This window comes from Macaca nemestrina (genome assembly GCF_043159975.1).
Source record: "Macaca nemestrina isolate mMacNem1 chromosome 14 unlocalized genomic scaffold, mMacNem.hap1 SUPER_14_unloc_2, whole genome shotgun sequence".
In the NCBI taxonomy this organism is placed as follows: Eukaryota; Metazoa; Chordata; class Mammalia; order Primates; family Cercopithecidae; genus Macaca; species Macaca nemestrina.
In genome coordinates this window covers 897,844-909,424 of record NW_027257578.1, presented here as the reverse complement: position 1 = coordinate 909,424, position 11,581 = coordinate 897,844, and the positions used below count along the sequence as shown (strand labels likewise).

The following is an 11,581-nucleotide window of genomic DNA, read 5'->3' as shown; positions in this document are numbered from 1 at the left end:
TATTTAGCTGAAATAAAATTCAGTGTGCCCTACCTTCTCCACATGTAATATGCTCTAAAAAGGCACGAATAATTAAATTAGCCCTTCTATTCTCCAGCACAGATCCTGAGTCCAGCGGTGGGTGCAGGTGCTCAGAGACTCGGTCTGCTCTTCTGCCCGCCAGAAGGCAAAGGCCACTCAACTGCCACCTTAAGACACCCAGGATTCTCCTCTCCTTTTTTATTAATAGAATAATGCTCAGGCTCAGTGCATGAGAGCAGCGCTCTCTGACTTTGCATTCATCAGAGTAACCTAGGTGGTTTGTCTAAAAATATACATTCCCTGGCTGCGCTGGCAGAAACGACTTCAGTGGTTTAGTGGGGGTGTGCATAGGACAGGTGATTCTGAGGACCACGAGGGGTTAGGAATTTCCCCGTTCATTCTGGCCAAGGGAGAGAGCAGACCATCCAGCATTGTCCGCAGCATATTTTTTTTTTCCTCTTTTGCAATGAATATTTGATGCTCAGCGGGATGAGCCCCAGGATGAGACACACATCCAAGAAAAATCCATGCCTCTCCATCTGTTCCCCAGGATTGCCCTTTGGTGAGACTCTCCTTTGCGATTGCTTCGTATTCCCCGGTTCATAGAACAAACCTCTTCTTAGTCTCTTTTGTTGTCTCTTATCTGTTCAACAAACACCCACTGCGCAGGACCATCCTTCGGTAAGCCCTCGAGTGGGGCCGTTTGGCAGCCCTACTTCGTGGGGTGAGCACTGAAGGAACCGGGGCCCCATAAGCCCGTGCTTTTGTGGGGGCTGCCCCCTCTCCCGTCGCAGGGTAACCGGCACCAGGCTGTTAAGCTGTGGATGGACAACCGCACATCCCATCGGGTGTGCGTATTTCAGTACGTGGAGTTGGCCAGTGAAGTCAGCCGAGGTCAGCACAGCGTACAGCAGCGTGCGTGTCCGTGGGGAGGAAGGGTCGTCCCACCTCCCCTTCAGGCCAGTCCTGTTGCGCCTCCTCTTGCCCCACTCTGACTTCCGCGCGCCCAGGCGTCTCTGAGGGTCGCGCCCCGATACCCTCCTCCACCCCAAGGCTTCTTCTCCCAAAGGGCCGGGCTGGTGGCTCAGGAGCGCCACAGCCCCCGTGGGCCCGGGAAATCGCAGCTTCGTCATAGCTAAGCCCGCCGCGCTCAGCTTTTCTCGCCACCTGAATGATCCACTCTCCGTGCGTCCTTCCCGACCTCAGGCTGCAGAGAAAACTTGGGGGCGGGGGTCGAGGAAGCCGCGCCCCGGTGCTCCCAGCGCAGACCCCAGAGGAATCCTGCGGGCAACAACAAGCTGTGCGAGCGGCCGGGCTAGGCGCCGACAACAGCAGGAGCGGCCGGGCCTGCCGCGAGCCTCCGCGTCCAGGTAGGGTCTCCGCGCCCCAATTCCATCCCGCCCAGCCATCGGCGCTCCCAGCAAGTGCGGGGTTTCCACCCGCCCCGGCGTTCGCGCCCACTCACAGTCTCCCTTGCCCCCCCGGGAGATGCTCCCAGCGTTCTATTCCGCCCCTCCTTGGCGCGCCCAGCAAACGTTGTGACCTCGCCCCCCTGCGGTCTCCCTCTCCCCGGACGCTGCCCCTGCCCCCACCTGTGGCGCTCCGGGCATCTCTAAAGCCCCCAACCAGAGTCCTCCAACCCACCCGCGAGGCTCGCGCACCAGCAACGCGACCCCACCCACAGGGACCCCGCCCACCTGTGGCGGTACCCCCGCACCTGCGACCTCCCCCATCGCTAGCGCGGCCCCTACCTACGACGACCCCCGCGTAGGTGCTCCCGCCTACACAAGCCCCCTCCCTGCCAGCCCCTGCCCTTTCCCTGCCCCTTTCCCTGCTCCTGCCCCTAGCCGCACCCCCGCCCCCGCAGGCCCTCCGGTGCGTTCGGGCCCCGCCCGTCACTGCCCATTGGCGCTGGCGCCAGGCGGGGGCGCGGGCGGGGCAGCAGTTCCGATTCCGGCGCGCGCGGGCAGGGTCCCCATTGCCTGCCGCGCACCCGGACTAGCGACTATCCTCGGCCTCCTCTCCACGGACGCAGACGACTCCCGGGCCCCCAAGGGCTCTTTGCGGAAGTTCCTGGAGCACCTCTCCGGGGCCGGCAAGGCCATCGGCGTGCTGACCAGTGGCGGGGATGCTCAAGGTGCGCGCCCCCCTCCAGGCGACGAGGTCGGGACGGACGGAGAGAGGGAGAACAGGGCGAAGGGGATGGGGGGATAGGGCAGAAGAGTGGGGGAGCGATGGGAGGACCCGGGGAAAGATGGGGAAGCGATGGGAAGAACCGGGGAGAAGAGCGGGGAAGCGATCGGGAGAACTGGGTCGAAGCCGGTGCCCGGGAGCGGCAGGGCAGGGGTACCTGCGGGGCAGCGTGAACCGTCAAGGCAGCCCCGGGGTCCTTGCCGGGTGGGGCGGAGGAGGAAGGGACATGGCAGTAGGAACCTCCATCCGAAAGATAGGGAGCTTTCCATCCCGTCCGGTTTATGTTTTAAATTGAACCTGGCAGAGCGGTCGCCTGGAGCGCCCTTGGGGGTCGTTCTGCCTCTGAGCTGTAGGACTGGGCCGGGCTTCCCCTCCGAAGCGAGGGTACAGCGCGATCACTTCCTAAGTGCCCCCCCGTCCCCCAACTCCGCCCCACGCCACCACCCAGCATGTCGAGGAACAAACGGCCGGGTCCCCGCACGCCTCCTGTAGCCTCGTGCCCCGCGCGGTGTGGGCGGGGTCCCGGCTGCTGCAATGCAGGACGCGGCTGGGGTGCTCTGGGTTCCCGCCTGGCGTCTCCGAGGCGGTCCGGCAGCCCCTCGCGTTTCCGCTGGAAGATTTACAAAAAGGGTTTCTTGTCCTCGCATGTGCTGTCGCCTTCCGGCTCGTGACAAAACTGAAAACTAAAGTGGGTGCCAGGCCCTCCCCGCCAGCCTCCGCGGACCGGAAGGACCAGGAAGCGGGGACTCCTGGACGTCAGCGGCGCCGCGGCGCGGGCTCTGGGCTTCCCCTGCCCTGCAATGTGGAAGCGGCTCTCCAGGAGGCGCCCGAGCCTGGGCCCACGACGCGGGCGCGCCGGGAGGACATTTAACATTGAAGAGCGGGAGGTGATGGAGAGTGCGCTCCCCAGGCCCCGGGTGCACGTAGGGGCGCCTGTGCCCGGGATCAGGAGGGTGAGGCCTTCTCCGTCAGGTAGCCTTGTTAAATCTATCTGAAAGTCACAGATAACTAAGTGTCAAGTCGTCACAGATATTTATGTATCCTGAATGAGATGGCTACGGAAAACATGAAAACATCGTTACTGGTTACGTGCATGATGCATCCAAAACATTGTTACCTGCACAGTGGCAGCACTGATATTTGTGGGCTTTTGAACGTGTGGACTGGAGTGTTAAGAGTCCTTCAGAGTTATGACAGTAGTTTGATTTGAATGTTCTTTTCTTGGCGAATAAATGCTGCACATTGAATTTACCCAGGAAACTAGGAAGGTGAACCCACACGAAGGACACAGACCTGTGGACTGCTCCAGGCACCATTAGGGCCTTGCGGGGCCTGAGCCATGGGCTTCCCGTTCAGCCTCTTGAGAGCCGTGACGGCGTCTCTGTTCTGCCTCACACTGGACCGGCTAGTTTCATATTCTTGTTATGGTTCCGAAGCTACAAGCGATTGGATTCTGCGAGTCGCTCTCTGTCTTCCTCCTCCAGCTGCTTTCAAATGGGTCGTCTCTTTTTTTAGAACTGCTTTTTTTAAGCAGTGATTGATGGGGTGAGTTGTAGTGCTGTCCTGAACTGCAGAGGGAGCGCACTGAGGAACCTGGGTTTTGATGCTGTGCACATCAGCTGAGTCAGCAGCCCAGGGCCCTGTCAGTCCCATTATTAAGCTTATTTCTTGCTCTTCGACGCCTTAAAAAAAAAAAGCAAACTCCTGCTTGCCGTCACTGGCTGTTTGGCAAATGGGTGTTTACCCTGGAAAGAGGGACATTTTGTCCTCTGGACCGTCTAAGGCGCCCTTTAGTGACGTGGTCCGTTTCTGACCACTCTATTCTGTGGGCGTCCTTCCTGCTTCCACCTTCCCTTTCCAAACGCCTCCGCCTCCAGGGCTTTAATTTTCCTTCTGTGTGTGTGTCACGCAGAGGTTACGACTATTGCGCCAGTGCCCTTATTATTATTATTTTTTTTCCTGCGGAGGTCCCAGAACTTGCTACATCTCAAAAGAAGCAATTGCATCCATTTGTTCGCGATGATCATAAACAGTGCCCTCGAAGGGAGACTAATTGGTCAACCTGTCTGCTGTGGGTAGAAAGACAGCGGTGGCCGCGGAACGGGGGCTCTGCCTCTTCAGAGCCTGCACAACCATCCTGCTTTCTTTCTTCAATATCCAGTAGGGGGGTTAATTTTAATAAGCCCTTGAAACCAACAAAGCAGGAAAGTGCAAAGACATTGAGTTGCGAGATTTAAAATTACAACCAGCAGCCTCTCCTTCTTCCTTCACTGGGGGTTGCCGCTTCGTTTTGGGGCTGCAGGGTATGTTTGGCAGCGACATCGGACCTTTGTGCTGTGCGACTCATGAATTGAGATAGTTCCTTACTAAGTGCTTTGTGCTGTAGGTATGAAAATGGGGATAGAGGGAGCACTGTCCTGGGTGGAGAGGCGTGGAGAGACGCTGTGATACATAGCAGGTCCTTTTCTTCTGGGCTCCTGGTTATAAATCTTTTTTTTTTTTTTTTCTAATAGCCTGACAGATGGTTTTTGTGTCTTTTTTTTTTTTTTTTTTTTTTTGAGACGGAGTCTGGCTCTGCCGCCCGGGCTGGAGTGCAGTGGCCAGATCTCAGCTCACTGCAAGCTCCGCCTCCTGGGTTTACGCCATTCTCCTGCCTCAGTCTCCCGAGTAGCTGGGACTACAGGCGCCCGCCACCTCACCCGGCTATTTTTTTTGTATTTTTTAGTAGAGACGGGGTTTCACTGTGTTAGCCAGGATGGTCTCGATCTCCTGACCTCGTGATCCGCCCATCTCGGCCTCCCAAAGTGCTGGGATTACAGGCTTGAGCCACCGCGCCCGGCCCTGGTTTTTGTGTCTTAATTAAAAGATTGAAGACTGTGGGCCAGACGCAAACTAATTCCATTGGCATCAGAGAGAAGGATTCTGTGCATATTTATCTATAGCAATAATTGATTTTTTTTTGTCGAATTATCTGGTTAGTCAAATCATACATTACAGAAGTAATATTTAAAATTAAAAAACAAAAAATAAAAAATGTATCTGTAAACCTATGCCCCTTCCATTCCAGTCTTTGTCTCTGTGTAATTTTAGAACCGTGAACCACGATGTACACAGAGTTTATACTCTTTTAATATCTTGCTACTTCATTGTTTTAATGTTTAATCTTTAGGTTGATGTATCATAGGTTGCTTGATCATTTCTTACAGGTGTTTGGTTTAGTGTTTTTTTTTTTTTTTCCCTTTAACTCTAATGTAAATTTGAGTATTTGGCTGGTAGTTTTAGCAGGATTTAAGGCAGAGCCTCAGTTAGGGCCGCGGATCGATTTATGGTCCCTAGTTTGAGGAGGGAGGCGGCAATCTGCCCTTTCTTCTATAATTGATATGTTGAATCACAATGGACATTTACTTGATTTTGAGCACTTGGGACTCCCCTGGGGTTCACTGATATTGCAAGGTCAGGACTGGGGATCTCCTGCTGGAGAGGCCCCCAGCGTGCCCAGCGCAGGGTCCTGAGCGCGTTGCTGCAGAACAGAAGCCCTGGGCTTTGTCCTCCAGCAGCCATCACTCTGGGAAGGACTGGCTACTCCAGGAATGAGGTCTATGCTCTGAAGCCCACAGTCAGCAGACCAGCAAAGGTCAGCACAGACGACCTTCTATGAATCATTCATTTAGCAAGCATTCATGGAATACACACTCCGTGCAGTTGGAACTTAGAGTGGAGGGCCATCAGCTCACTGTTGTCTGAGCAGAGCTTGGTCTCTGGCTCCCTGTTGTAGCCTCCGCTCCTAGGAGGTGCACGGTGAGTGTTGAGGAACCCTCCACAGGCACAGGTGCCGAACAAGGACCCCTCCCAAGGGCGTCAGCCCTGGGCCCTGAGCTCTGAAGAGGAGGAAGGCATTCCTAGGGCCGACTTCCCTTCTGGATACTGAGCTCTGCACAGAGAGAAACTCTTCCACATTCACTGCGGTGAAGTTCCTGAAACAAATAACACTTCAGAGACTGGGGCCTGCATTCCCCGGAATTTCCATGGCCACAGGTGGTGGCTGCACCGTGCGACTGGAGTCTGCGTTCCCCAGAATTTCTGTGGCTGCAGGTGGTGTCTGCACCATGCAACTGGTGTCTATGTTCCCTGGAATTTCCGTGGCCAAAGGTGGTGACTGTACCATGTGAATGAGGGTCTGTGTTCCCTGGAATTTCCATGGCTATAGATGGTGGCTGTACCATGTGTCTGAGGGTCTGCCTTCCCTGGAATTTTTGTGGCCACCGATGGTAACTGTACCATGTGACTGAGGGTCTGCATTCCCTGGAATTTCTGTGGTCGCAGATGGTGGCTGTACCATGCAACTGGGGCCTGCATTCCCTGGAATTTCCATGGCCACAGGCGGTGGCCGCACCATGCATCAGGTCCTCTCTCAGGAGTTGGTGTCATTCTCTCTGTTACTCCCTCACCTGACACAGAGCGGCAGTTCCTGACCTTATCATTCCCAGGAAACACACAGGCATCTGTTTTGGATCCTTGTTTTATTTCCCCATTACCTTTGTCATCAAAGGGAAATTCACATCCCTATAAAGCCGAAAATGGTGTGGGGCCCCCTGGTGGTCTTTCCAAGGCATTATCAGCAGGTAAACTAGACCATATGGGCCAGTGTACCTGAAATGAAAACAGAAAGGTAAGTCGTGTCACTAAGCTTTCCTGGGAGATTCAGGGTCTTTGTCAGTGACAGAGTCATCCAAAGTAAGTTGTTTGTTCACTGCAGATCGACACGGTTAGCTGTGTCGGGATTAAACTTACCCAGTGTCGACAGAGTGTAGCTTAATCCTCACGGAGGAGTGTCAAGTACATTGAAGAATAGCTGCCGAGACTGCTATTGTCAGGAGAGGGGCAGGTGCCTCTCTCCCTTAGCCCAGTGCTGAAGGAGGCCGGTCTCACATCAGGCCGTGCGTGTGAGCGAGCTGGATTTTTAGCACGCTGGGACGATAGAGCACAAACATCTATTTTTAACTTGTGGGTGACCTTCTTCTGTGCTGCTTGAGTCTCTGTGGACCTTTCTCTGTTTCCTTCCTGAGGAGTCTGTGCCAAGGTCCCAGACGTTCTCTGCGCTGCACCTCGGCGCCTGCCCACTCAGGAGCCTCCTCCTGGTGACTGTGGGACCGGGCTGGGCCCACACTGTCAGCATCGTCCGGGGTAAGCAAGCCCGTCCCTCCACACCTTAGTGTCCCCAGCTGTTGAACAGGGCTAATCAACTGACCGTCAGGTTAATGGGGATCAGATGCGCTCATCTCATAGCCCTGCTTGGTAGACAGCCACTTCCACTCTGTCCTCCAATGTGCTACTCTAGACTTTTGCTTTACCTCCATTTAGCCAGGTGATTCGAGGTGACAGTGACTATCAAGAGGGACGTACAGAGGAAATCAGTGGAAGAGAGCTCGAGGAGCAGACATGGGTGCAGGGAACACAGTGCGGGGAGCACGGGTGCAGGGAACATATGCATGGGGAGCACAGATAGGTGTGGGGAGCACGGGTGAGGGGGGCATGGGAGCGGGGAGCACGGGGACCCGGAGCACAGGGTATGGAGAGCATGTGTGTACTTGCTCTGCTCTGACAGATGCTGCTGAGCACGTACTCAGTGATCAGATGGGTCAGAGCCTCAGTGCCTCTTTTCGAGAAAAAGTATTTCTTTTTTTAAAGATAGGACTTCCCTCTTCCTGGTGGCCCCTTTTAGTCGATACTCTTTTAAGCCTGCTTTTCCAGAGGAAAGCTAGGAAGGATGGCCTATATAGGTCCCAGTCTGGGCATATCTGGAAGAATGACCTGTTTTAGGTTTGAGTCTAGTGTATCTGGGGACAACTTTGAACCTCCATTCAGAGTCCCAGAGCCACCTGTAGAGGCTCCCCAAATGTCTGCTGGGACTTTCCCCTCTGCTCGGGGATGATGAAGAGCAGAACCTCATCCTGCCACGACCTCTGGGGTCCTCCTTCCTGGAGGGCAGTGCCTTGGTGGTCAGTGTGTGTAGGAGGCTGGGCTGGCACCTTCGGGCTATGCTCTGCAGCGGCGGCTCGTGACATGGGGCATTCTGTGCTCTGCACCGGGACTGTTGACGTGGGGCATCCTCGTGCACTGTGGACCACATGCGGTGCACATGAGCCAGACAGCTCCTGGAATTTGGAGCCTGATTCTACCTCAGGCCATCCACCTGTCTGTGGCACTTCTGGGGGATTGTGAGGACCATATGAGTCTGTGTCCCCACCCTCACTGGCTGGACACCTGTGCCAGGCTGGAGCTTTATGTGTCACCATGCCCTGTTCTGAGTTGTGTGAATATTTATTTTCATTACCTACTCTCATGAGCTTTCCTTTTTTAAAAAAAAAATTCAGAGACAGACTTTGAAGTCCCCTGGCCCCACCCTTTGTGGACCTAATGGTATTGCAGAAATTATGGCTTCAATTATGTGTAATAACTGGGGCTACTTTAAAAGTCATGTAAAGGAACAAGGTGGAGTGGCCATTTCAAGCAGTACATCATGCTGGATTCTTCAGTGAACATTATCAGGCTTTCAACACATTTTCTCTTTTTCTTTACTTTGGAGAATAGAATGGGTGCTCAGAAGCTGTTGGAATTTAGTAACAGAAAATCATCCTTAAGGAGCTATTTAAGCAAGGGGACAGTTGGAGTAAATGTAAGTTATGAACACACACTTATTCCAAACCAGAGAAGTAAAAGCATCAACTGTGCTGGGGTTGAAACTTGGTTGCTAGTGTGTCTTTCCTGCCCACAGTGACTGTGACAGTGCTGTGGCCAGGAAATTCTGGAAAGAAGACTTGGTGCCAGTGGTAGTTTTTGTGACGATTCATTTGCTTTCAGCTCAAGTGACTATAGTCTAACTTGCAAATGGCTAGGTCTCCACCAATGGATCACGACATTGACATAGGACAAATGAGAAATGGCCCTTGGGTTTTTAACAATTATTATTTTTAATGGATACATTATGGTACATATCCATGGGATACAGTGTGATATTTCAATACCTGTTTATCATAGCAAATCAGGATAATTAGCATGTCCTTCTTCTCAAACATTTGTCATTTCTTAATGCTGGGAATATTTAAAATCCTCTCTTCTAGCTGCTTGAAAATATACAATAAATTATAAACTACAGTCACCCTACAAGGCTATAGCACACTAAACCTCATTTTTACTATCTAGATGTCATTTTGTATCCATTAGCCAACCTCTCCCTTTCTGCCTTCCCGCCGCCCTTTCCTGTCTCTAGAATCCACTGTTCTACCTTCAGAGGGTAGAATATCATTTTCCTCATAGAGATCTTTAACCCTCTTGGTTAGACTTCTTCTGAGGTATTTTTATTTTTATTTTATATTTTTGTAGCTAAATTGGATTGCTTTCTTGATTTCTTTTTCCACTGGCTCATTGTTAGTCTATAGAAATGCTACTGACTTTTATATGTTTATTTTGTATTCTGTAACTTTACTGAATTTGTTTATCGGTTCAAAGAGATTTTTGCTGGAGCCTTTTTTTTTTTTTTAATATATAAGAGCATATTGTCTGCAAACAGACAATTAGAGTTCCTCCTTTCCACTTTGGGTGCCCTTGATTTCTTTCTCTTGCCTAACTGCTCTTGACTAGGACGTTGAGTGCTGTGTTGGATAGGAGTGGCACAAGTGGGCGTCCTTGTCTTGTTACAGGTGTCAGAGAAAAAGCTCTTAGTATTTCCCCATTCACCATTATGTTGGCTGTGGGTTTGTCACATATGACCTTTATTGTGTTGAGGTATGTTTCCTTCAGTGCCTCGTTTGTTGAGACTTTTTATCATGAAGCAGCGTTGATTTTATCAAATGCTTTTTCTGTATCTGTCGAAATGATATGGTTTTTGTCCTTAATTCTGTTGATGTGATGTAGCGTGTTTATTGATCTGTGTTTGTTGAGCAATCCTTGCATCCTGGGATAAATCCCAGTTGATCATGGTGTATAAACTTTTTGATTTACTGTTGGATTCAGTTTGTTAGTATTTTGCTGAAGAGTTTTGCATCTGTGTTCATTAGGGGTATTGACCTATAGTTTTCTCTTTTTATTGTGTCCTTGTCTTATTTTGGTATCAGGGTAATGCTTGGCTTGAAGAATGAACTTGGCAGAATTCCCTCCTCTTCAATATTTTTGGAATAGTTTGAGAAGAATTGAAATAAAAATTTGTAGAATTCAGTTGTGAAGCCACCAAGTTCTGGGGTTTTCTTTGTTGGGAGACATTTTATTATTATATAGTCATACGTGTTACTCATTATTGGTCTGTTTAGGATTTCCGTTTCTTCTTGGTTCCATCTTGGTAGGTTGTACATGTCCAGGAATTTATCCATTTCCTCTAGGTTTTCCAATCTCTTGACATACAGTTGTTAAAAATAGTTTCTAATGATCCCTTGCATTTCTGTGGTATCAAATGTAATTCTCCTTTTTTGTTTCTAATTTTATTTATTTGGGATTTCTTTTTCTTTCTTAGTGTAGCGAATGGCTTGTCTATTTTATTTATCTTTTCAAAAAACCAACACTTTTTTCTTCATCGTTTATATTTGTTAGTTTCCATATTATTTACTTCCTCTTTGATCTTTGTTATTTCTTTTCTGCTACCACTTCTGGATTTGATTTGTTCTTGCTCTTCTAGCTCACTGCAGTTCATTGTTAGGTTGTTTATTTTAAATCTGTTTTTTAAATGTAGGAGTTTATTGTTATAAACTTTCCTCTTAATACTGCTTTTGCTGTATGTCATAGGCTTTGATATGTTGTGTTTCTGTTTTCAATTATTTCAAGAAATTTTTAAATTTCCTTCTTAATTTCTTCATTGACCCATTGGCTATTCAAGGGCATATTGTTTAATTTCTATGTATTTATACAGTTTTGAAAGTTCTCCTTGTTGTTGATTTGTTTTTTGTTTGATCGTTTATTAAACTTTATGTTCTAAGGTACATGTCCACAATGTGCAGGTTACATATGTATATATGTGCCAAGCTGGTGTGCTGCACCCATTAACTTGTCATTTAAATTAGGTATATCTCGTAATGCTATCCTTCCCCCCTCCCCTCACCCCACAACAGGCCCCGGTGTGTGATGTTCCCCTTCCTGTGTCCAAGTGATCTCACTGTTCATTTCCCACCTATGAGTGAGAACATGCGGTGTTTGGGTTTCTGTCCTCGCGATAGTTTGCTGAGAATGATGGTTTCCAGCTGCATCCGTGTCCCTACAAAGGACATGAGCTCATCCTTTTTTATGGCTGCATAGTATGATGCCATGGTGTAAATGTGCCACATTCTCTTAATCCAGTCTGTCATTGATGGACATTTGGGTTGCTTCCAAGTCTTTGCTA

The 11,581-nt window shown here is 50.3% G+C and overlaps 1 protein-coding gene across 1 annotated transcript in view; it reads left to right on the top strand.

Annotated features, from left to right (window-relative positions):
* Window positions 1-1,192: 1,192 nt before the first annotated feature.
* LOC139361178 (transcription initiation factor TFIID subunit 4-like) overlaps window positions 1,193-11,581 on the top strand; it is a 174,736-nt gene continuing 164,347 nt past the window's right edge. The window contains exons 1-2 of the mRNA XM_071089655.1: window positions 1,193-1,391; window positions 1,640-2,158. Coding sequence (XP_070945756.1) covers window positions 1,193-1,391; window positions 1,640-2,158 — 718 coding nt within the window. The remainder of the gene's footprint in view (window positions 1,392-1,639; window positions 2,159-11,581) is intronic.